Source organism: Nyctibius grandis, chromosome 5, assembly GCF_013368605.1.
Source record: "Nyctibius grandis isolate bNycGra1 chromosome 5, bNycGra1.pri, whole genome shotgun sequence".
In the NCBI taxonomy this organism is placed as follows: Eukaryota; Metazoa; Chordata; class Aves; order Nyctibiiformes; family Nyctibiidae; genus Nyctibius; species Nyctibius grandis.
Window position 1 is genome coordinate 34266529 of NC_090662.1, and position 26449 is coordinate 34292977.

The 26449-nt window shown below is 36.6% G+C and overlaps 1 protein-coding gene across 30 annotated transcripts in view; it reads left to right on the forward strand.

The window, feature by feature from the left end:
* Positions 1-26449, forward strand: part of NRCAM (neuronal cell adhesion molecule) — a 63786-nt gene that overhangs the window by 10858 nt on the left and 26479 nt on the right. For 7 of the 30 annotated variants that reach the window (XM_068402026.1, XM_068402036.1, XM_068402037.1 and 4 more), the window contains 15 exons: positions 9521-9664; positions 10665-10776; positions 11097-11263; positions 11347-11494; positions 11984-12108; positions 12989-13018; positions 14401-14502; positions 17426-17623; positions 17736-17806; positions 18689-18914; positions 19187-19302; positions 23197-23401; positions 23602-23724; positions 24739-24915; positions 26041-26076. In XM_068402026.1, the coding sequence (XP_068258127.1) occupies positions 9521-9664; positions 10665-10776; positions 11097-11263; positions 11347-11494; positions 11984-12108; positions 12989-13018; positions 14401-14502; positions 17426-17623; positions 17736-17806; positions 18689-18914; positions 19187-19302; positions 23197-23401; positions 23602-23724; positions 24739-24915; positions 26041-26076 (1980 nt within the window). Of the gene's footprint in view, positions 1-9520; positions 9665-10664; positions 10777-11096; positions 11264-11346; positions 11495-11983; positions 12109-12988; positions 13019-14400; positions 14503-17425; positions 17624-17735; positions 17807-18688; positions 18915-19186; positions 19303-23196; positions 23402-23601; positions 23725-24738; positions 24925-26040; positions 26077-26449 lie in introns of all 30 variants that reach the window. The other 23 variants (XM_068402027.1, XM_068402029.1, XM_068402044.1 and 20 more) reach the window with 8 other exon arrangements.

Here is a 26449-nt window from a genome sequence, read left to right on the forward strand (position 1 = left end):
TGTCAAAGCTGTAGGACATGCTGTTCAAATGACAGACGAGTACATTTTCCAGAAGAGCAATGATGTGTTCTGCATTCTTGTAGGATAACAGTAAAACATGAAGAAACAGGGAGTTTTCAGAAGCAGCTGCAGGATGCCACCAAATTCCCCAAATACAAGGGCAGCAGATATTGGCTGGCTGGCCTTGAGGAATCAGTACACAGAGTCTTATTGAAGGGAACTCAGTAAAAAAGAAGAGACTTTAATTAAATTACCCACTCAACCTCAGTAGGAAAAAATAAAAAAGAACAGAACACAGGAAATAAATAACTGGGCAGCTCAGCATTGTGTTAAAGGTCACTTTCACTGCTGAGAAAAGCTGAAGTTTTATCCACCTTAAATATTTAAGTACCAGCTGATCGGATGCTCCAGTACACTGAGTCTGTCAGGGCATCTAAGAAAGAGAAGCATCACGATCATAGAAAGTGCAGTTCTTAAGATTCTTGTGATTTTGTATTGTTCTGAGTTATCAAAAACTGATCTGGAAACTACCAAGTACAGTATGCCTTTTTGTTCACTTGTTACTGAATTATAGAATTGAGCCCCTCTTCTTCCAACTGAATCATTAGTAAATCACTGTAAAAGGAAACTAAAGCATCTGTTTCAGCTTCAGGGCAGTGCTGAGCGAGCTACACCCATGGCAGGATTTCAAAGAAAAAGAGCTACATTTGAAGTTCAAAGCCCTGCTGTCATCATATATCCCACAATGTGCCTCCTGTGGCCCAGTAATCTGTTTGCAATACTTTAATTTTCTATTGGAAAGCACAACTGGGAGATGCTTAATTCTTCCGGTTTTGTTTTTCCATAATAGAGTCAGACAAGGAAGGAGGAATGTTGAAGAAAGAACCATTCGTCCATATCTCAGTCACAGGGTGAGGCTTAGATACCAAAGGGAAAAGGGAAGAATAAAGAAAAATGTAGTGTGTCTTAAGCACCTATGAAAAAAAAGTTGCAGTGGTGTAAATTTTGTTACAGGTTATATTAATCAGAGTAAAAAGATATTTTTAAAGGCAGTTTTTAGGTTTCTTTGAAATATTTTAATTAATTTTCTTCAACAATAATGCTTAATGGAAAAAACTAGCATGTCTGAAAAGAAAGCTGCTTCAGACATGCTGGAGTGATAAGGACCTAACCTTTTAATGTTTACTCACAGGAGCAATTTGAACTCACATGTATAGTCCTGTTGAGGTCAATTAGAATTACTTTGGCAAGTAGCAGTTGAAGGTTCAGACCATGACTCTGCCTTGCTTATGCTTCAATTAACACTCAAGATCTGCATTATTTATACCGCTGCATAATCTGTTGTGTTTTACTGCTCAGATATTCAGCGTGGTTTTACAAAAGGGAAACCATGCATAAAGTATCTCAACTTTTAAGAAAGTAACAACCCAGATTAATTGGGAAGGGGAAGTACTTTCATAATTGGACTTCAGAAAGGCATTGCAAATACTGCACAAAAGACTAATTTATTGGTTCAGTGGTTTATAGTTCATGATGAGCTATTAAATATTAAATACACACACTTAGATTTATACAAAGTAGTGCACTGAAAGGCGCTGTTTATCTTCTTTTAGCATGTTCTTTACTTCTTTATATCACATTTCACATTGAATCTTAGGTTTTAGTTAGTTTCCATTAGTAATCGTGTTGAATTTAAGGGAGAAACATTAGCCCTTAAGATTTCCTTCATGAAAGGCCTCAATAATCGCTGGCTCAGAGATTCATCACCCATCGTGCTCTCTGTAAGTACACGCACAACTTGTTCACTGCAGCCGTGGGAGGGTGGGGAGAAATCTGCCGAACTCTGATGCCCTGAGGAGTTCAGTCTTGGAGAGGAGAGGACTTCCAGGGCAGACATTTATCCACTGCTTCTGCTGTCATTGTGCTGGAACTGTCCATCTGGCCTAGGAACTGCAGCAGATATGAAAACCTTTGATAATCATTTTTTTTTATTCTACATAAGATAGTCAAAGGATGATTGTGGCTAGTGCAGGTAATAACCTGCTGTCCCTTTGGAGGTAATAGTACCATCAGAATCAGAAACTTGGAAACAAGAATTTCAGTGATCATGGGAAAATATTTTACTGAGGAGCAAGCAAGATTAGTAAGAAAAGGAAAAGGGCACCTTTTTCCATGTCCTATCTGTTCCAGAATTAAGTCTTTGTCAGTTCACTGTAAGGGGTAGAGTAAGGCAAAACTGGATTACTTAAGTTTCTTGTTTTTCTTGCTTAGGTTCAGTCTCGGTTTGACTCTGTAGGTTCTCAAGTGTCTGATGCACTATACTGCCCACCATTGCTATTTTGCTACCAGTTTTCTGTTCAACTCTGAAAGCACAGCTTTGAGCCTGACCCCCTCAAAAAAAAGAAGAAAAAAGAATTCTAGTGACATAACATTCTCTAAAGTCGTAATATGGTAATATAGGCAACATGATCAGAGATGTGAGAGAACAGGTCTGTCTTGCATAATAGCCCCTGATTTGGGTTATCAAATGTTATGAGAAGTCAGCTATAGCCAGAGGAATGTTAATTGGGTGCTCATTCATAGACCATACGGTTTATGATCTACAGAAAACCAGGAGGTCCCTCCATAAGGGACATATCTTCTTATCAAGCCACCTCGATGACTACACACTGGATGTTCCTCCAATTTTCTTGGCTGGTTGATTGATAATGTTAAGTCCTTGTTCTGTCACGTTCTCCTGTTGTTGTAGCTAATCTATCTGAAAACAGATGTCCAAAATTATACAAATAATTCTTAAAAAATCCCATTTCGGTCATTCAATTGTAGTTAGTTTTAACCACAGAAAGACTTTTCTAGTGTTGAAAATGGTTACTATATTCATAAATTATTCAAATGTGAGTTTTTGGAAGAATACACAGGTCAAGAAGAATGATAGGATACTTCCAGCAAAAGTTACTATAATACAAATGATCCTGTGATCCTGTCAGAACTTGAAAAGCATACATGAGCATCACTGTACAAGGACCATGTATTTCTATATTCCTATCAGAAAAAAAAGCACCTGACCTTCTGTCTTTGCTTTCTTCATGTATTTCCACAATAACAGGGTCTTCAAAGCTGTCTCTGAAGCTAGAGTTGTTGAAAATCATAGCTTAAGATCATGACTGATCTCATGCTGCCATTTACATTCACTATTATTTGTGCATAAGCTTAAGGACAGAATTATAGTAATAGTAGAGCTGCAACAACAACTGTTCAGTATAAAAATCTAAATCAAATAATTGTCTCAGCTTCTCTGAGAAACTAATATTCTGCTATTCATGCAAAATGATAGCTTCACTAAAGAAATGAGTGACTAAGCACTGTAATACTTAAACAACAGACTTGTGTTATTACTTTGTTTTCCAACAATCATATATAGTCCCTGTTAATGCATAGCACGACTGATTACTTTTGATTCATAACTTTGATTTGCTAAAGAAGATGCAGGCATCTAAAGACAGTAATAAATATTTCTGCTCCTTTCTAAAGAGAAATTATTCTCTGCTTTTACTGTGGTTTTCTGTGACATTTTACTAATCTAGGTAAGATTAGTTCTTACACATGCCAAAGATGTATGTGTTCTCATCGATACAGGGAAAAGCAGTCAAGTAATTTTGTCCCTTTCTTTCCCAATTTGTTTTCAGCCAGAGGAAATCTCTAGTACAACATCTGAGGATGACATCAGCATTTTCACTATAGAATAGAAGCAGTTGGTACTCACATATCCTACAAACTATGACTGTAATCCACAACATGCTTCTGGAAAAAAAAATGTACTCCCTTAGGTTACATCATACTTCTCAGGCAACAAAAACCACTCTAGTTCAGTGCCCTCTGGGACCTGGAGTCTACGTTAGCAGAGCTGAGAACTTCTGATGTCAGCTGGATCTCATACTCACTTTGTTGTATTTCAGAATGTGGTAAAAATATAAGGAACTCTGTTTTCAGGAATGATGATTTTCAGTTATTAGCTTTTTTAAACAATAGCAAATTACAGAATCACAATCAAAGGTATGTGCCACTTTCCCAGTGAATTATTTTTAATCTACATTTTTTGTTAGGTTATTTTAAAACCACAGTATCACAGCGTAGCTGAGGGTGAAAGGAACATTTAGTCCAACCTTCCTGCTCAAAGCAGGGTGTTATCTGCATCTGGTTGGTCAGGACTCTGTCCAGACAGATTTTTATTTTCTCCAAGGGAAGAGACTCCATTACCTCCTTGGGCATCTTGTTTCAGCATCTGACCACCCTCACAATAAAAAGTTTCTTTTTATGTTTAAGTTAAGAAAAACAACTCCAACCAATGGATTTTCATTCCCAGTTTTACACAGAGCTTGAAGATCTGAGCTAAAGAATTTAAAGTCAATAGACCAATTTCATGTCTTAATATTTTTCTTCCCAAAATACATATCTTTCTTACAGATCAAGCTGAGTATCATTTATTTGGACTGATAACATTACATTATGTACTGCATCATCAGTTGACAGTTGTTCTGTTCTTCATTGTGATTAGCTTCCTGAATATGCATAAATGCATATTGACCAGCAATTAAAATTGATCAGGAAAATTAAATACTTCAACAGAAAAGGGCAAAACATCTCAACAAAATCTGGATTTTTTTCCTTCCAGTTTTAAGCATAATAGTGTCTTTTAACTGCTTCTGTTCAGAGAGCACATTCCATTCTATCTTTGTTTCCATGAAAAAAAGCAATAATGGTGCCATAGTGGTTATTTAAACGTAGTAACAAAAGTAATTGCTTGGGCTATCTGAAGTTTATGAAGCAGGTGGAAGTATGCATTCAGATGAACAGAAGATATTCAGGGTACTGATGACTGTGAAAAAAATATCTGATGGAGGCTATACCTTCTGTGTACAGGAATATGTATGTGGCTGTAGAGTCAAGAAGCTGTCTTGTTATACAAGGTGGTGGAAAAATTAGGTGGAACTGGGCAGTCAGGTCTTTGTCCAGAAAGGACATAAACAGGTTCATGAGCTGAGGCTTGATGTGATTGGGAGTAAATGTTGGCTGTTACAGGGCACATGTTCAACTGTCTGTTGCAGCAGCAGAACTTCTGTAGCAAATCCTCATCATTCATTATCCCAATTGTTCAAACCCATTTAAAGTATTATGTAGTTCTTTGCTATTTTGTCTTATCAGTGCCAAATTCTGATTTGTCAAACATGTCAAAAGCCTTTTCTCCTTTTCATGCAGCTGTCCTGTAATTTGACCAGAATCCTCATAAAGGCAAACAAGCAGTGCTTGAGTGGCCCTGCCATCGCTCTCTTTCCCCAGAAAAATTAAAAAAGGACGTGGAAAGGGCTGAAGTACCGCATGCCTTCTTTGCCTCAGTCTTTACTAGCAAGACTGACCTTCAGGAATTCCAGGTCTCAGAGACCAGGGAGAAAGGCTGGAACGAGATGTACACTTGCTGGAGGAGGATCAGGTCAGGGAATACTTAAGCAAAATGGACATACATAAGTCTGTGGGCCCTCATGGGGTGCACCCACAAGTGCTGAGGGAGCTGGCAGATTTCACTGCAAGGCCACTCTCGATAATCTCTGACCGATCATGGTAACCGGGAGAAGTGCCCGAAGACCGGAGGAAAGCAAATGTTACTCCTATTTTCAAGAAGAGCAAGAAGGAGAACCCAGAGAACTACAAGCTGGTCAGCGTCACCTTGATCCCTGGGAAGGTGATGGAGCAGCTAATTCTGGAAACCATTTCGAGGCACATTAAGGACAAGAAAACAATCAGGAGTAGTTAGCCAAGCATGGCTTCACCAAGGGGAAGTCATGCTTGACCAACCTGATACATTTCTGTGATGAAATGACTGGCCTGGTGGATGAGGGGAAGAGTAGTGCATGTTGTCTACCTGGACTTCAGTGAGGCCTTTGACACTGTTTCCCATAAGATCCTCATAGACAAGCTGTTGATGTATCGGCTGGATAAGCAGACAGTGAGGTGGATAGAAAACTGGCTGAATGGCCGGGTCCAGAGAGTGGTGATTACTGGCACAAAGTCTAGCTGGAGGCCAGTAACTAGCAGTGTACCCCAGGGGTCAGTCCTATTTAACATCATCATTAATGATCTGGATGATGGGGCAGAGTGTACACTTAGCAAGTTTGCTGATGACACAAAACGGGGAGGAGTGGTTGATACGCCAGAGGGTCATGCAACCATCCAGAGGGATCTCGATAGGCTGGAGAAATGGGCTGACAGGAATGTCATGAAGTTCAACAAGGAGACATGCAAAGTCCTGCACCTGGGGAGGAACAAGCCCATGCACCAGTACATGCTGGGGGACACCCAGCTGGAAAGTAGCTTAGCAGAAAAGGACCTGAGTGTCCTGGTGGACACTAAGTTGACCGTGAGCCAGCAATGTGCCCTTGTGGCAATGAGGCTAATGTTATCCTGGGCTACATTAGACAAAAGTATTGCCAGCAGGGGGAAGTGATCTTTCCCCCATCTGGACACAATCCTGGGCAGCTGGCTCTGGGTGGCCCTGCTTGAGCAGAGGGTTGGACCAGATGACCTCCAAAGGTCCCTTCCACCGTCAACCATTCTGTGTGTGTGAGTGCAGCAGTGCGTGCTTAAGATCATTAAAGCAGCTGGATGATGCAGCATCTAATTTTTAGGGCCTGGCCCTGCAAAACACAGTGTAGACGTGGGCAAAGACGTGTAGGTTCTGTTGGTGTTGTGTGGGAGGGTGAGGTATGTCAGAAGACAGACTGTTGAATAGATGCCAGTCTCAACAGGGAGCTTTCTAAAATCTGTGCCCTTCAGCATGCAAGTGGCTAGACCAGTCAAAAGGAAGCACTGACTAACCTGACACTTTCCTCAGTTTGGGTTTTTTCCTCTTGGCACCCACAGCTTGAAGGCTTTTTCTGAGAACAGGCACCTACCTCCTTTCCTTCAAATAACTGAAGATAACTCTTTTTTTTCCTTGAATACAGCAGTGGGAGGGAAGATGCAACCCTTCTTTTTATACGATAATTTAATGGTTAGGTCATTTCTTCAAGATCCAGTTCCTTCTTCAGTCATAGAGGATTGAACTAATGGCTTCCAGCTCTCTGAAGGGGCCCTACCATCAGCCTGTAAGGTATTATATATGGGAGTGTGTGCAAGGGGGGGAGCCTGTGCACTCATCAAAGTTCTTTGTGCAGAAAATACTGCAAGATTCAGAGGGTGTGAGTGGAGGGAAGCTCAGAGCGCAGGGCAGGAATTAGCTGTGATTGGAATGGCTGTGGGCTGATCTTCTGCCTTCTGGGAGGGTGGTTGTGCATATTTTCCATTTAACAGTGATTTGTATGCAGAAACAGACCACTTCTCACAGCTGACTGGCCTGCCTGCTGTGCTACTCACCTGCTCCATCTATTTTCAGCCCATGAATCTTTTAATGAAAATGGCATGTACATAGAATAGGAAGCAACGTGGAACATGGAAAACAAAAGGAAGTAAAGCAAAAGAGGAGAAAAATAAGTGCCAGCAATCCAGAAGCCCAGAGTATAAGCATTTAAAATTCCAGTAGTACCTTTTTCTTCCTTTCTGAAATTTTTGAATTTGTGATATTGATTTGAACTCAGAGTGATGGAAGATAAAAGTGGAGTCGAAAACTGTTCTTGAGGCATCTGTTTGGAAATTGATGTAATTACTTTATATATGAAATGGCCTTAAAGTTCACCGAAGATGGAAACACCCTTAAGCAAGAGCACAGAACTGTGGTCCCCTTCTCTGTCCCCTTTCATTCTTCTCTCTTAGAGAATTCAGTAACAGATACTTCAGTAGATTTGAGAAAATGTAGATTTCTCCTTTTTCTTTACAGATGAGTACTTAGATACTGCCTGAATCTAAAGGCTTTGCCACTTAAAAAAACTTCTGTTAATTTCGTTAATTGAACTTGTCTATGAATCCAAAGAAATTAGAAATTATTTTGTATGAAAATGTCTTCCACAAATATACTTATTTTCTCAAGTTCCAATAATATATATAGGTGTCAATTTTGATGATGCAGCCAAACTATGATACTTTTATTTATGCATATATGCATTTATTGTAAATTTTAATATATAAATATTTTCACAATTAAGTTTAAATATTCATAATACATTGATGTGTTTTGATTTAATATTTACTTAAAATATTAAACTGTAGTTTTGCATTTTTAGTAGTGAGGTGTTACAAGCTAAGTTTTTTCTCTGTTGTACCTTTAACTCCATCCAGTTGTATCATAACTGACAGCTGTTATTTTTCAGTAATATCTCAGAATTCTATTTTCAGTTATATTCTCGATTCTTCTGGGCTGCAAGAGCTGTTTGACAGCTCAGGCTACTACAGAACAGTTGACGAAGTGGCATTGTATAATTCTTACAAAAGGGAAAGAGTGCCACCTACTGAATTACTGTCATTGCTCTTGTGAAGACTTAATTTTGTGTGAAAGAATTACTTATATTTTACTCTGAGATAGTTTTCAACTGAGTAAGGCTATTTTTATATTTGGATAATTATTTATGGTATAACAACTGACTTGAAAAACTGAAATCTTTAAGTCACAGAGGACTGTAAAGTTCCAGTGTCATTCTAACATAATTTTCTTTTGACACTCAGAAATATTTCCTTATTTTTCTAGATATTGTCTGTATTTGCCTGAATCTTGTCATGTCAGTATTTTTCCTCTATAATGTATGCGAAATATGATCTCAGCTTCACTTCTTTGAAAAACAACATAAAACCCTCAAAAAATGGGAACTCTGCCATCACAGAATCACAGAATCACAGAATCACAGAATGTTAGGGATTGGAAGGGACCTCGAAAGATCATCTAGTCCAATCCCCCTGCCGGGGCAGGATTGCCTAGACCATATCACACAGGAACGCGTCCAGGCGGGTTTTGAATGTCTCCAGAGAAGGAGACTCCACAACCTCTCTGGGCAGCCTGTTCCAGTGTTCAGTCACCCTTACAGTAAAGAAGTTTTTCCTCAAATTTAAGTGGAACCTCCTGTGCTCCAGCTTGCACCCATTGCCCCTTGTCCTGTCAGTGGATGTCACTGAGAAGAGCCTGGCTCCATCCTCTTGACACTTGCCCTTTACATATTTATAAACATTAATGAGGTCACCCCTCAGTCTCCTCTTCTCTAAGCTAAAGAGACCCAGCTCCCTCAGCCTCTCCTCATAAGGGAGATGTTCCACCCCCTTAATCATCTTCGTGGCTCTGCGCTGGACTCTCTCTAGCAGTTCCCTGTCCTTCTTGAACTGAGGGGCCCAGAACTGGACACAATACTCCAGATGCGGCCATTCGTAGAATTGGAAGAACTTCCTTAATCATATTGAAATTCACATCTTAACCAGTGAACAGTTACCCGGGAAAATAGATAAAAAGGGCATATTGGTCTCTCAAATTGTTTCTTCTTTTCAGAAGTATGGAACATCATCCAACAGCAGTTTAGGAAAAACAATTTTTTTTTCTTTACCCCAACAGTTGCCCCAGAAGATCCCAGCAGAAAGGTAGATGGTGATACCATTATTTTCTCACATGTGCAAGAAAGGTCAAGTGCTGTCTATCAGTGCAATGCTTCTAATGAATATGGATACTTGCTAGCAAACGCATTTGTGAATGTTCTGGGTAAGAAACAGATTTTATATTTTTCAGTTTTCTTTCGTATTCAGTTGTCTCCTGCTACTGAGTGGATTGCATACTCAAGCCTTGCTTAAGGTCTTCAGTGGGAGTGGACATATTTCCTGAGCCCTGTAAAAGGCAAGGGTATACGTACCTTCGTTTTTGTAGGATATTCCTGAATTTCCCTTTCACTATTCCTAATTAAGGATAATTGTGGAAGGTGGGGAAAACTTGGAAGAAATTTCAACTCTTTTTTTTTGTTTGTTTATGTAAATCAAGAAAACAGAAGCATAACAAATAAGGCAGGAATTAATATTTAAGTTAATCTATTTCAGTACACTTCCATTGATTGCGGGTGTTTTGGGTCAGTTAAATAGATGATCTCTAAATTGCTGTTGCAAAGGGACATGATTATGCATTTGTCTTGAAGGCCTCCCAAGAATATGTTTCTAGTTACAAAATATTGTGGCCTCTCGCTAATTCTTCTCACTGAGTTTAAAAACGCTAGTAGCAAAATCCTATGCAGAATGGCCTCTAAAGACTCTACTGCAGGAACTGGCAGATATTTCGGTTGAGAGACACTGTCTTTTCAATGAAAGAACTCACTTTGGTTCCATGGTTCGTTTGAAAAATGTAGATGTTTCACCAAAAATACATCTTAGCTTCTTTCTGCCTGCAGGTTTATTCGGAATTATGTCGTTTAGTCTGTTCCCAGGAGTTCCTCTACTTGAAGTATATTCTGATTTAAATTTTACAAATGAAATCATTGCCTTTGGTGCCCATCTCTATTACATGTAAACAGGAAAGAAGCATTTGTTATTCACAAGATAATTCTCCTACATTCTCTCTCCAGGCTACTGTCAGTAGAATGTACTTGGACCTAGACTGAGACCAGAAATCATTTCAGAGAAGGATGTTAACATATAATTCTTTAGGCCATTCTTGATGTCGTAGTATTTTGTGTTTGCATTTTTGCATCTATATCCAGATATCTTTGTCTTTTCAGCTGAGCCACCAAGAATTCTAACTCCTGCTAATAAACTGTATCAAGTCATTGCAGATAGTCCTGCCTTGCTAGACTGTGCTTATTTTGGTTCACCGAAGCCTGAAATTGAATGGTAAGCTATAGTTGTTGTGCTTAAGATATGTAAAAAGAGACAGTTATATCTATGTAAGCAAACTTTAAAGCTTTAAAACTATTTTTACTCTATTTACAATTTTAAAATAGTGTATTTTTATATATATATGCTGATTATAATACACTAATACAATATTACATATACTTAATGTAACAACAGTTAAGTTATCCCTACAGAGTCGAGTTAAAATTTCTGTCTGTATTTTCTAATGTGGCGGTTGCAAGTTTGCATTTTCTGATAATAAAATAAAATAGAATTTAACTGTGATGTTGTATAATGATATTACTTTTTATATGAAGGTTTAAGGGAGTGAAAGGTAGCATCTTGCGTGGAAATGAGTACATTTTCCATGATAATGGAACCTTGGAAATTCCAGTGGCTCAAAAGGATAGTGCTGGTACATACACATGTGTAGCAAGGAATGAATTAGGAAAGATACAAAATGAGGTGCAATTGGAAGTTAAAGGTAAGAAATTAATCACTCTTTCATCACAGGTTAGTATAGAATTTCAAACTTTCTCAATATCTAATAGTCATTTTAAATTTCAGATCCAACAATGATAATTAAACAGCCAGAATACAAAGTGATTCAGAGATATGGCCAAGTTTCATTTGAGTGTATAATAAAATATGATTCTACCTTACTACCAACAGTTATATGGTTGAAGGACAATGATGAACTGCCAGATGATGAAAGGTATGGACAAAACAATTTTCCTTTACTTTTAATTTTGTAGTTTATTTTGTCTGCTCCTTTTCCTGATCTTTGAAAGGAACATATTGATCCATTGACATTTTCCAAAGACGACTGATAAATGTCATCACTATCCCATATTTGGTGACTAAAGGACTTAACTAGTCTGGTGAAAATATTAAGATAGAATTCAAAATAAAATGAGATGTAAAAATTTTGCACATTGACCATATAGATCAGTTGTAAGGAGAAGATAATTGGCATGGAAGCCAGAGCGATAGTGGAAGGCTATTTTGCTCTAGATCACAGATAATTGAAGGTTGTTTTAGTATATTTGGAAATAAAATCGCATTAGGAGAGACAGTTACTGTGGGAAGATGGTCAAGACCAATGTAGAAAAGGCTGACATAGTCAGCCATAATGTTTTATGCAAGTTTCTTGTAACAGTACCAGTTATTGAAAAATCAGTGGCTGAATCTGTTGTATTTGCAGGTTTCTAGTTGGTAAAGACAACTTGACCATTATGAATGTAACTGATAAAGATGATGGAACATACACTTGCATAGTTAATACTACTCTGGACAGTGTTTCAGCAAGTGCTGTGCTTACTGTTGTTGGTAAGAATACTCTCAAACTTTATGATAGCAGAATTGTGTTTAATTACTGTTAAGTATGAAAACAGCATTAGATTTAAAATGAAAGGCTCAAACATAGTTTTGGTTTCTAGGACAGGACAAAGGAACTGTCACCTATTTCTAAATGTGTTTCAGTTTTTTAAAAATAGTCTTACCCTAAAGTTTGCCTTTGAATCTGCTACTTACAAAAGGGTCCAGTAGCTACAAGACACATTCAGTTTCATGCTGTATGGGTTTTTATTTGGATCACATCTGAGCTAACACAGTAGATTACATAAGGCAGAGTATTTGAACCTAATCATGTTATCTCAGGAATCTCTTTCACAGCTAAATTATGCTTCAGGAAGACTGAGCGTGCTTGGTTGTATGACTTTTCAAGGATTTGCTTTTTAAATTAGTTCTCTCTGTTATGTTTCTATGATTGCAGGTTGTTGTAAAATATGTTACTTTGCCCCTTCTCCCCATTTGTAAGAAAGTTTTAAGTAGATGTCCTGAATGATTCTTACCTGAGTTCAAGCTGAGATTCAAAGTCAAGTATGCTTGTGTTTTGAAACGGTGGTGTGATCTTATGCCTATCCAGGAGTGACATATGCCAAACATCTAGTACTTTATTTAAAAGTTACTATAAGATTGCTTACTTTATTTTCTTGATCTATCCTTATAAAAAAAATGAATAAAACATTCAAGAATACTTTTATAACTTTTCAGTGAAAAATTATCAATGTATTATTTAAAATCTACCATTTGCTCTAAATAAGTTAACTTGTCTTTGTCTCTAATAATTATAGTCTTTGACTACCTACAATATTCTGTTTCTTTGGCTACTAACTGATTAAATCCTTTGTATTAATATTCTTTTCAGCTGCTCCCCCAACTCCAGCTATCATTTACGGTAAACTAATACAAAGTTCTCTTTCTACATCATCTGCCAGATATATTTCTCATTTGCCTATTGCAAAGTGCAACATCTTTTCTTTTTTTCCCTTTTTCCTGTGTTTGTGTGTGTGTGTGGTTTCATCCCATTTTACCAACTGCTTCATTACTGGAGTACTGGACTTTGGAATTCTACAGTGCAGGTTGCTTTGTATGTTAGGGAATAAATAATTTTCAGAGATAAATTATTTTTAATTAAGGTTGATTACAGTGTGATATTGTTTTTCTCACAGAGAACACTGTAATACAGATTAGTTATATAATAAATGAAAGATCTAAAATGTAAACCCACCTCTCCATTGAAAGCTAATTCACTACTAAAGAACTTGCACCAACCAAATTATGGTATGTTTTTACATTGCTATTGATTACAGCTTTGTAGGCCTGGTGTACTTTATTTCATAGTTTGTCTTCATTTTACTTCACTCATAGAATGGATAGGTCCATATTGACCAGTTTGGTTTATGACTGATGAAATTGCTAATAGGATTTTAAAATTAAAGCTGAAATTCCCCCCAAAATCTGTCAGTTAGGTACAGTCTTAAATTTGACAGCATTCAGCCTCTAATTTGGTAGCATTTCTTCTGAATTTGGCTTTTAAAATGCTATATAATATGCCTAAACCACTTCTAAGTGTGACTTAAGCACTTTTATGTAAATCCTATCGCATTCAGTGAAAGTGCTTATGTATTCTTAAATGAACCTACTAATTAGTCTTGATTTTTGTGTAACAAATCATATAATGAATTATTTTCAGCAATTTGGAATGGACAATTACATCTGTATGCATTATGAGGTTGTATATTAACGGCTTGCTTGGTATTTCAGGATTTTTTAAAACTACAGCAAAAAATAAATGACTTAGTAACTTGCAATTAGTTTCTGTTTGAACTGTAATTGTTTTAAATTCACATGCAAAATATTTGTAGTGATTCTAGAAAAGCTTCTTTGATGTGAATGCTTCATGCTTCTTTATTTTCCATGTTTTATGAAATATTTCTGGTTACAATAGATAACCACCCATACTAATTCAAAGATAAAATAAGCCTTTCATAATTCTTTGCATCTCATTACATGTTTATACCACATTGCAATCAGATACAGATAAAATCAAATATAGATTCTTGTTAATGTATAGAAGTTTCCAGATACATCAGTTCTCCATTGTATCTCTGTTTTGTAACAATTGCATGCTAATGGTCATTAAGTCATGCTTACGTAAGTGAGTAGATCTGCCCTGCTGTAATTGTGGAATTCTTTTGATTGGAATGTAAGGATTTTTCCAAAGATGAAACTACGTATTCTGTGTGATTATTTACTTTGTGTTCATTCCATTTACAGCTCGGCCAAATCCACCCTTTGACTTGGAATTGACAGGTCAGCTAGAAAGAAGCGTTGAACTCTCATGGGTACCAGGAGATGACAATAACAGCCCCATTACAAGTATGTTTGTTTGTATCTGTTGCATTACATTAACAGCATTACGTTAACTGTTCTCAGATTCCAAGGAGTTCTGAGATAAATTTTGTGTGCAGGGTGGGAGAATGGTAAATTCAGTCGCTACAGTTGCCATTTATTTACATAAAAAAAAATTCACTGAATGTTCTCTACTGTGTAGGCAAGCAGAAAGACATAGAAGTTGATACTGATGTGAGCTCTGTCTGACAAGGCCTAGCCTTATGAATATGTAGAGAGTAGACTTGTTCATTAGTTGAGTGAAAAGTTACTCATACATGCTTCTGAAGGAGAGAGGTGCTAACATCTTGCATTAACTCTTTTGTAATTCCCATGAAATTGAAATAACATCAGTACCAATATCTTTAGGGATTATCCATCACTACTGGTACAGAAGCTTATTCTTCATAAAAATATAAGGAAGATAGTTTTTCTGTTTTCTTTCTAGTCCAGGCAGTTGAATGAATAAAGCATATCCGTAAGACAGAGAAGATAAACACCTATAAACTTTTGAGACAGGAAATTGATCTTAAATACTATTATTCCTCCCAGTAGAACATGATGAAAGATACTCTTGCTTATATTGAACAGAGAGGATGGAGGGGCAAATTAGGAGGAAGGAAGAAGAATGTTAGTTTGTTTTCCAAAAAATAATAGGATCAGAAATATCTGTTGGGGCAACTTTTTCGCTATGAGCAACTTAATGTAATTATTTAATTATTTATGCCATGTATTTTTAGTTAATAACTGCCACAAGTTACCAAAACCAGTGTACATGTTGTCTTTGGAATGAATGACTTAGGCTGACTTACTGAGTGTTGGTCTTCAGGGTCTGATGCTGGTCAGTACCAACACTGAACACAAACCGTAGGGATCAGGCACCTGGAAAGGAAGTTTTGTAATTTCAGAACACATCAAAGATTTTGATTGCATTTTAGTGAAACACTAAGGGATTTTCCTGAAGTTTTACACTGTCAGGCTTGTCTATTGAATATCAACTAGTAATATACTTTTAAAAATATAATATATAGAAGTTTAATGAAAGTAGTTGAATTGTATTTAAGTTATGGCTTATTCATATACTCTTGTACCAGTATTTTCATTTTTTCCCAGACCAGAAGACACAAATCTTGCCTTTCTATAGGAGTGAGAACAGACTGTTCCAAAAGGTGGTGTTGGCCCATGTCAGAGTTTTTCTAGAAGCAAGATACTGCGTGCACTCTGATATTGCAAATTGAACTCTTCTGACAAAATAATGCTGGTTTTAATTATGATACAATTTGTATTGCTGTGTGGTATTCTGAGAGCCTGCAAAACAAGGCATTTGTTTCATAAGTAAGCCTATTATTGCCGCTGCTGCTGCTATCACTTCAAAGTGCAAATCAAGACTCAAAGATAGCACTTAATTATGAGTGATCCCTTTACACAAGTAATACGTTCGACATGCTAGAATCTCTCCGAAAGATCAAATAGATTTTATTCCCTTGAAGTCTCCTATAAATTTTTTTACCAGAGTTGCACGTAGAATGCTAGTTACTAGGGGAAGCAAAAAGCAGTAGCAGTAGTGAAAACTTTGTTCGTGGTTTTGTTTTGTTTTTTTTTTAGCATATATTATTCTCACCCTTTCAACAAAGACTTTGGTCCAGAAAACATCCCATCCCAAGAACTTTATCTCTGAGTACACAACACCAGCTATAACTCAGGCAGTAATCTGGGGCCAGTTCTCCCTCTTTCTTACTACTCAGGTCAGGATGAAATCTGCAAGCCTGAAGTCCAGAAGGCTTTGATTAGTGCTACTTACCTATTTGACTTCTTGAACATCTTGGCTCCTCAAACTGTTGTGCATTATTTCTATGTGGTACTGTAAGTAATCTTCTAAAAGCAATTTCTAGATGCCCCTCAGAATTTCTTCAGTAGTGCAAACAGGATGTATTCTGAGTCATATTCTGGCTTCTTGTCTCCACCTATACATGAGATAGGGCAAAATTTTTGTTACACAACACACAGCCATTTGATGCTCATGTTAATTTTGTATATCTAAAATTAAGATTCTATGGAATATACTCACACTACACATTCTTCTCCCATTTATTTACCGTATCCTAACAATTCCTCTTAAGTGTTTCAAAATTTATATCTCATACCTAAGAGCAGGAAGCTTTTTTGGCTGTTTCACAGCTGAAAAAATGTCCTTTTGTCATTGATAATGAATATGATTTCTTTTTGGAGTTCTACAAACCTATTTGTCCCTGAGGTTATATACTCTGTAGGGTCTTAACAGTAATCATGATAATGTTCACACAGAGAACTCTCAAGAAATTTAGTTTCTGAACATATATTCCTTGACTTAATTTGAAGATACCGAAAAGTGCTCTTGAAAACCTTCCTCAATTATTCATTCTTGACTTTAAATATTCTTCACTAAGCCAATCTCATTGGGGAAAATGGAAAACTCGGAGAGTTTTTGTATTGTGCAGATACAACTTACTGTCAGCTTGATACAACTAAGACCAATATATTTGTCAGCCAAATACTGCTTTTACATCAAAATTCCAATCTTGTCCCCCTTTCTTGCTGTGATAGTTCAAGGGTTCCTGTCACATTAAAATATTAAAATCCAGTTCCTGAGAGAGAGCTCTTGTAATAACGTGTTGCCTGACAGGTAGCTGCATTAGTGAGAGTACCAAATAATAAAAGAGTGTTTCTATTATATTTCTACCTAGTCAGTACTTATTGAGATCAACGTTATAGATTTGAGTTCTGGTTTACGTACTTATATTTCAATTTCCATGATTTTTAAAAACATTGATTGGATCACTTCTTTCTGATTATCTCATTCAGAAATGCCTACACTGATCTAGGAAGGTGTTGCAAGTTTTGACGTAAAGTTGGATTCAATTTCTTTTTACAGCCTTTGTGATTGAATACGAAGATGGGCTTCATGAACCAGGGGTATGGCATTACCAGACGGAAGTTCCTGGAACTCAGACAACAGTACAGTTGAAGTTGTCTCCGTATGTCAACTACTCATTCCGTGTGATAGCTGTCAATGAGATTGGCAGAAGTCAGCCGAGTGAACCATCTGAGCAGTACCTGACAAAATCTGCAAGTAAATAACTATTCCCGCTTAACAGTGGTTGATTTATACTATGAATGGCATTGAATTTGCTTGAATGCAAACAGCAGTCATTCTTGTTCACGTGTAAATATTTTATTTGTAGAGCCTGATGAAAATCCTTCTAATGTACAAGGGATAGGCTCAGAACCTGATAATTTGGTAATAACGTGGGAGGTAAGTTTCGTTTTTTGAGGTTTCCTTTGTTTGTTTTCAGGTCTGTGAGTAGCATTTTTTTAGAGAAATAATAATGATCGAACTGTGAACACGCCATGAGAGTACCCAATGCGTTGCTTGCTTAAAACATTCTTGAAAAAGAGTAAAATCCAAACATTTCCGTCTTCATTTTTGGGAAAAAGCTGCATGCATTATAAAAAAAAAAAAAAGAAATTTTAAGGTGCCGCATTTTCCTTGAGTGATTTCTTAAGATAAACCATTAATTTGATAATAAAGGATGTGTTGCTGCCAATTTAGGAGGAATTAAATATGTAAATTGTGGTTTATCTCAAGTAGAGTCTTATTTTTAGAATGAATTCTAATATGAATCCTAATTCTACCCTCAACTTTAGTGATGAACTAAATTATTATGTACTCTTCCACGAAAAAACTTCTGGAAAAGATTTCTCTATGCTCTTACCATCATGACAGAAGCTCAACGAGAGCCATGTAAAACCAATTTCCCATCCCAAGCAAGGAACATTGTGTAGGGAACACTGTTTATAGGGAGTTGGTGTAAGTCTGTTTTTCCCTCCTCCACTTTTTAAGAAGTAATTGAAAACAAAATACGTATACAGAAATCATAGTGTATGGTTGCATGAGAATTAGCCAGAATCACTATTCAATGTGATGTTTACTAATGAATGAAAAGCAACTGAACTAAACTCCTGTAAAAGCTAAATTGCATAGCTTGGAAATTTCAGCAGTGCTTCTCTGTCACAGAACACAGTGGTAAATTTACAGTAAAATTCTAAAGAATCAGTATATTTCCTTTGTGACTTTGGATTTTTCAGATGCCTCAGAATATTTTTAAAACAATTTCATCTACTCTTTTCATTTCAGTCTTTAACAGGTTTTCAGTCTAATGGACCAGGACTTCAGTACAAAGTCAGCTGGCGTCAGAAAGATGTTGATGATGAATGGACATCTGTTATAGTTGCAAATGTATCCAAATATATTGTGTCTGGTACACCAACTTTTGCTCCCTATGAAGTAAAAGTACAAGCTTTAAATGACCTGGGATATGCACCAGAGCCATCAGAGGTGATTGGACATTCAGGGGAGGACTGTAAGTTTTGTAGTTTGACTCAATTGTACTAATAAAAAGCAACTCAATGTGTAACCTAAATGGGTATTTAAAATACGAAAATATTGAAAAAGGAGGATAGTAGTTATTTTTTTTTATTAAAATGAAGTAACTTCGAGATAATAAGGCTTCATAATACTCTGTAGTATTAATCCTGAGGTCAGCTTTTACATAGGAACATTTTATCCTACTCCTTGAATGCAATGTTCCTGTGGTGTCTTACTCTATGTACTTGTTGCGTCCTTTCCACACAGTGCCAATGGTTGCTCCAGGCAATGTGCAGGTTCATGTTGTTAACAGCACATTAGCAAAGGTGCATTGGGACCCAGTTCCACTAAAAACTGTCCGTGGACACCTTCAAGGGTACAAAGTAAGTACAGTCAAAAGCTTTCTGTTCCTCGTTTGTTAAAATAGATCACTCTTCCTATATGAGACTATCCAGATTGAAGTAACTGACATATAAGAGGACTCTTACTGCAAAGTGAGCTCACAAGTTTTGCTGACAAGAGCAACAGCATTGATACAATTCATTTAAAGTTCAACAATGTTCCAGCCTTGCAGCACTAACCTTCTGTGATGTTGTCCTTGAAGAAAAATGGGATGTGTTTGCAATTAAGTTTGCACACATTATATAGATTAAAAAAATTATAATAGTTTTACAGATCGTATTCCAAAAGGATATTTAGAGGATGAGGAGAAGTAGTTTCTGTAGGAGTTTCTTCTAGGTCTAATGCTAAGATTACTCATCTTCTGCCATAATATCACAGAATCACAGAATGGTTGGGGTTGGAAGGGACTTCTGGAGATCATCTACTCCAACCCCCTGCCAAAGCAGGTTCCCCTAGAGCACATTGCAGAGGGTCGCATCCAGGCAGGTTTTGAATATCTCCGGAGAGGGAGACCCCACAACCTCCCTGGGCAGCCTGTTCTAGTGCTCTGTCACCCTCACAGTAAAGAAGTTTTTCCTCATATTTAGATGGAACTTTTCCCATGTTTCAGTTTGTGCCCATTGCAAATGATGCAAAATGTGATGATTAATCCCATCTTTAATTCTGAGCAACTGGCCACTTGCTAGCTTATGCTGGGTGCTGTGTCTTTTAGGGGTACAGGGGACAGGGAAAATCTGATGGCAAAAATTGCTTTAGAGGTTTCACTAGAGGCTCATCAGAAGAAACTCAAGAGTGGAAACTGCAGAAGCATGGTAGACTGTGGAGGGAAGAGTGGAATAAGAGGATATACTGGCTTCCTATGCAACAGTAGGAGAAAATAAAAAATAATTACTTCTTTGCTCCACTGCAAGTATACGAATAAATATGTTCTAACAAAACAGACTAGTTACACAGCCTGAACTAGGTTACTTCACAAGACAGACTAATTTAAACTACTTCTGTTTAAATATAAGGAGGAAAAAGAGATTTTGGAAAATGAAAAGAATAAAGAATATTTGGAGAAGAATAAATGTACATCATACTTATAAAATGGAGGACTAGCATTCAAGAGCATTGAAACCAAACTTCAGTGCGTTACAGCTGGTTACCACATGAATGTGAGTTCCTGATATGTGGATGTCACTTACCTGGCACAAAATACCATCGTCCAGAGAGACTTAAGCTAGTTCTACATGAGCTAGCATAAGTTTTTGTAGTTAGTGTGGTACTTTGCCCTAGATAATAAACTTGGTTGAGAAACAGGACTTACTAGTCTATTAGATGTTTACCTATTAGAAGACAGTCTCATATCAACCTCATATTTCACACACAAATGGGCAACCAAAAGAAAATGTCTGTTGTGTGAGGATTAAAGAGTTAGAATTTAGTGAAGTTAATGCTTATTGTTAATCCAGTTACAGCAATGCTAATGCTCATAATCCAAATCAGCAAATTTCTGTTAAAGATCATTAATAATACAAAAAAAATCCATAGACACAAACGTCTGCCCGTATGTCAGGTGTTAAGTTCTCATCTGTCAAAGGCATGGTTACAGTGAGTTGTCATCATTGCAAGTTTAGATGTAGATTTCTTTTTCCTCAGACTTGGAGTCTCTGAGGGTTATTTTCTGTCCTGTATTTGCTAATGAGTTGCACACTTTCCTCTCCAGTTGGTGTAAGGGGTTAGTCATGCCACAGTTACTTCTATTTAGTATATTAGTCCTTCTCTGTATACAGTATGATTTTTTTTCTGTGGAGAGGAGAACCACACAATTACACAAAGCTAAGCAAAACTGAAGCTAAAATAAGTTAGTCAATAATCATAAATAAAACAAGCTCAAGACCGCAGGATTGACAACAGACCTGACCACTGAGTAGTTTTGCTGTTATGGCTAGGACAAACAGGACAATGTTACATCCTTGAATAAGCTGCAGATGCAGCAAGAGTTTCTTAATTTTTGCAGATACTGCTAAATCAAGCTAAAATAGGTTAAAAACTAGACAAGGTATGACAAGTCCCAGGACCTAGTGGATCGTTATTGTTACAAAGCTTTCTCTGAATTCAAGCTGAAAACTACTCATGGATGCCAAGTATGCTTTAAGTGTCTTAGTTATTGACATAGCTTACAAAGCACATGACAATCTCTTCTTAAACACATAGCAAAATCCTACTAGCAAACTCAGGCTTTCCTAATTAATAAAAATATTTCAGATGGTAGCGCAATATGCAGTGTTGCATTAGGGACACATTTCTTAATAAAGAGAGGGGTGTTTCTCTAAAGAGTCACATCATGAAGACAAATGTATGAAGCAGCAGTCTACAGCACATCACTCATATTTTCCTCTTGTATTAATCTAGCTATTACTCAATATACTGTGGTACTATAAAGCATTTCAAACCCAAGAAGAAATTCTAAAAATAATTCTTTTCACTATTACTGCTGCCATTTTCCCGTTATTCTTACAAATTCAGTGGTTATTCAATACAGTATGTGAAAACTGTGATGCAGTCTCTTTTACTGTCATATTCCTCTTCCAAATCACTGCTTATCAAACCCAGATTATTAAAGCTCTCTTTTAGTTTCAGCCTGGCTAGTGGCAAGTGATGACCCAACTATAATAATGTGCTCTGTGAAAAGTTACTGGCGAACAGTTCTTAAAATATCATGAACTGTACCTGATGAGTTTCAATACTAATAGCACCAACACTTCAAGCTTTTGTTAGCTTGTAAATAGCTTTCTTCACTAGTTAGGAGGATGAGAGCTACAGGATGACAGCTGGCGGTACTGGGAAGTATTAACTCAAGCCATGTAAAACGCGGTGGCACTTAACAGTGATTAGAGTGAAGTGTTACGTTGTTAGCAATAGAAAGCTGGTGTTAGTGTAACATTGCTTTATAAGCTATCTAGTTGGGCTTTGTAAGTCTTAACAGTTCCCTTTTGGAATTCATTTATGAAATCCCAGCTTCCCTAATTAAAGAGATGTTTTGCAGTTGGTCTAAATGGAACCAGAATTGTACCCATTTACATTGCTTTATCAGTTTTAGTGTGTGATCATACACACATGAAAATTATGCTGTGAAAAATGAACATTGATGTATTTGAAGGTGACAATCCTAGGAGTAACACAAGTCTTTGTAGGGGCAACTGTTAATATCTTTCCAGATATCATAGTAGAGAGACTGTGTAGTAGAGTGTGCAGTCAAGGTAATTACCTCTGAGGCTCATCTGTAGTTTCTTAGAAACTCAATCAGCAAAATGGACACCAGAATCAGCTTTGTGATCTGATCTAATTGTCACATAAATGGAGGAATAATCTTCCTGTAACCTCAGAGTCCTTTCAGAACTTCTGTTTTTTCCAGCCTAGACAAATACTTTAGTTTCTTTCCCATTTAAAAATATTTACTTGGCTTCCACATCACAGGGAATAGCATGTTCAGGTGTGTGACATAACAAGGTGGCAAAGTGCAAGTCTGCTTTGGAAGCTGTGGACATCTCACTGCAAGAATGGATGGTATGAATGAGTCCTGCCTCTCAGATGGACTCGCTAACATGAGTACTGTCACATATTAATGCTGTTCCAAACCAGAAATTTTGTCAAACTGGCTTTGAGCATTAGCAGAACTGACAGGTGATAGTCTTCACCCAGTTGCATAGACATGACTGTTTCTGGATAAGGTCTGTTTCTGGAGCAGGAAAGCTCTAAGCTGTGTCTCACCTGAGCTTATTAAAATTGCAGTTATTCCTACCTATAAGTCATGGATACTCATGGAAAAGCTTAGAGATTGTAAAATCAGAACACCTAAACGCTCACTGTAGATTTTCTTTTGTCTTTAGGTTTACTACTGGAAAGTGCAGAGTCTATCCAGAAGGAGTAGGCGGCATGTAGAAAAAAAGATCTTGACTTTCAGGGGAAACAAGACTTTTGGAATGTTGCCAGGGCTGGAGCCCTATAGCTCGTACAAGCTGAATGTTAGAGTTGTTAATGGTAAAGGAGAAGGACCAGCAAGCCCAGACAAAGTATTTAAGACCCCTGAAGGAGGTATGAAATGAGAAAGCTAGAGAATAAACTAAATGTGGTATATTTAGAAATAGAACACTAAGGGTATAATCACTGAATTTGCATCTTGGACATCATAAAATAATAATCTGTCTCAATACAGTAATGTTCTTAAGGATTAATAATTCATGAGCTGTTTTAAGTTAATCTACTTTGTATTTACTGTATATTCTTCTTAAAAGTTCCTAGCTCACCCTCCTTTTTGAAGATTACTAACCCAACATTGGACTCTCTGACTCTGGAGTGGGGTTCACCTACCCATCCAAATGGTGTTTTGACATCATATATACTGAAGTTTCAGCCAAGTAAGTTAATTATGAATATATAACTATAACTTAGACAACATGTTTACCAAATAGCAATCCATTTATTAAGAAAAAATTATGTTAAATTTACAATGTACAAAAGATATGATTGCGTTGTAGATGTCAGGTTTGAAAAAGATTAATGTATTTTGACAATGTGGATGACTCTATTTGGAAAAATTCACTTGCTCAAGTACAAAGTTAGCATTTTTCCATTACTTTTATTTCTTCAAACCATGTTTCACAGAAAAATGGAAATGAAGTCCTACACATAACTGACAGCCAAGTTAGAAGCAAGATACTACCACTTACAAATCCTATATTCTAACTGCAGAGAAAAGATCATTAGAAGTAGATCAAAAAACATCCAATTATATTGTTGTCTGCTTCTTCAGTTTTCATGGTATTTTAATTTTAAAATGAAAAGTTCATAAATGTGCCATTTACTCATATCAGAGCTATAAATCACTTCCTTAGGATCCCCATGCCACTGCTTACTTGCCCAGAAATTTGTCAGCAGTGACACTGGAAATTAAGAGATTCGTGTGCATGGAACAGTTAAGGAAATTTGTTTTCTCCCATTTACCGACTTCCACTGTTCCTTGGCATTAGATACAAGTCACTCCAGTATTTTTTTCCTAAGCATACTGAATTTATCATGAGGCACCTAGTTTAGAGTTTCGGAATTTTTTAATGATCAGTGTTTCAAATGTGTGTAAGTTCAGATGATTTGATGTGGAATCAGTTGCCTTGAATTCAGATACTTACAAGAATGGAATTTGAACTTAAAAAACTTGTAGGTGTTTCCTGTCTGTCTGTTAAATTTTAGCCCCTCACATAGATTGTTTTTACACAAAGGTGACTTTCTTTTGAAACTAGATTATCATTCATATAACCTGAAATGAACAATGCAGCAGACAAAACAAATAAATATGAACAAAAAAACCCTGTTTTAACATAATAATAATGTAGGCAATTTTCCTAACTAATTTTTTTTTTTTCTTGTAACAACAGTTAACAACACACATGAATTAGGTCCCTTGGTAGAGATAAGAATTCCTGCCAACGAGAGCACCTTGATATTAAAAAATTTAAATTACAGCACACGGTACAAGTTTTACTTTAACGCACAAACTTCAGTTGGATCAGGAAGTCAGATAACTGAGGAAGCAGTAACAATTATGGATGAAGGTAAGATGGGTATGTATAAAGAAAACTCATTGAGTATAAAAACCACTACAAATTTTATTGAAAATAGTACTACTGCTTCCTTCCATTAAGAAAGTAGCCCCTAGTAAAATTTTCTCTAGAGCTTTCTTAACTGTGTTATACACTAATAAAAGATTTTAAGTAGTTTTTAAGAAAAGATGTGCAAAGGTTTTCTGCTGTAGTGGAAGCCCCAAAAGAGGTGTAAAGCTCCTCTTCTTGATATAAACTTACAAGATCTAAGACTTCAGCTTTTCTGGGCTTCAAAGTTTCATGTAACTTTACATTTTAGGTGGTCATCTTCAATTCATCTATTCTGCTTCACTGACCTTCTCTGGTCACAGAGGACAATACTGAAATGATGCAGCTTTATGGCTAGAGGAAATTATTTCTCTTTTGAAGTATGCAACAGCTTCTGTGAGTTCTAAACTTTTTTCACAGAGCTGGAAAAAACTGTAACTTCAAAAAAGCTGCAGAAAGAAATTTGTCATCTGTGGCCCCAAAGTAACTGGTGACATTGTATAATATTTAAATAGTCCTAAGTATATTGTTCAGTCCTGTCACTAGTGATTTTTGCTTTTATAGTCATTCTAGATCTCTGATTTTGGCCATTTTTTTGTTGAAGATGTTATTTATTTAAATATGAAAGCTTAATAAAATAAGAGTAATTTAAAGCAAAGGGGAAATTTGGGGGGAATGCCTTTTAGGATTTTGCACATCTTTAATATTGAAAATCTATTTTGATACCATCTTTTCATGTATTTTTATGCTTAGTAAAATTATAGTTTATTGGAATTGCCATAGATGAGTTGGTATGCAATGCAGTTTCTCTAATAGTGTATTAAGGTTGCATATGAACTACATTTAATTTAAATCATGAATCTTAACAAGCATGAGCAGTAAAATTTTGTAAATGCATGTATATTAATTTTTGTCTTGTAATAGTCTGTCAGTGTTCAGCATAACTGGATTGTTTCTAATTTATTTGAATTAATAAATTTTATCTAGTCTGCATGCTTTCATGATTTATAATAAAATTATATATGTATGTTCCCTTTGGTGTTGTATGTAATTATATAGTGTTCCTATTCTTGTTTTCCTCCATTAAAGCTGGTGTTCTCCGTCCTGCTGTAGGTGCAGGCAAAGGTAAAATGAAACTGCATGATTTGTTAATGTGTGGATTTTGCAGTGTTGCAAATGGGGAAATTGCAGTGGTAAGGACAGAAAATCTTGAACTACACATTGCTATACAAAGTATTAATCAGTGCTGGAAGAAAACATTTATGGGTTTTGTTGTGGTTTTTTTTTTTAAAAAAAAAAGAAAGGAATCCAGAATGCTTATTAATACCTTTAATCTGTTTATTTTGCCACAGAGTTCCAGGAGAATTCGTTAGCTTTGCTTCAGCAAAGTCTAATTATTTCTGAACATTTAACAGATGTGTGTCACTGTCATAAATATTCAGGATCCAGGTGCACTAGCACTGATTAGCTGGAGTAGAAAAAACGGCACTTTTGCAAT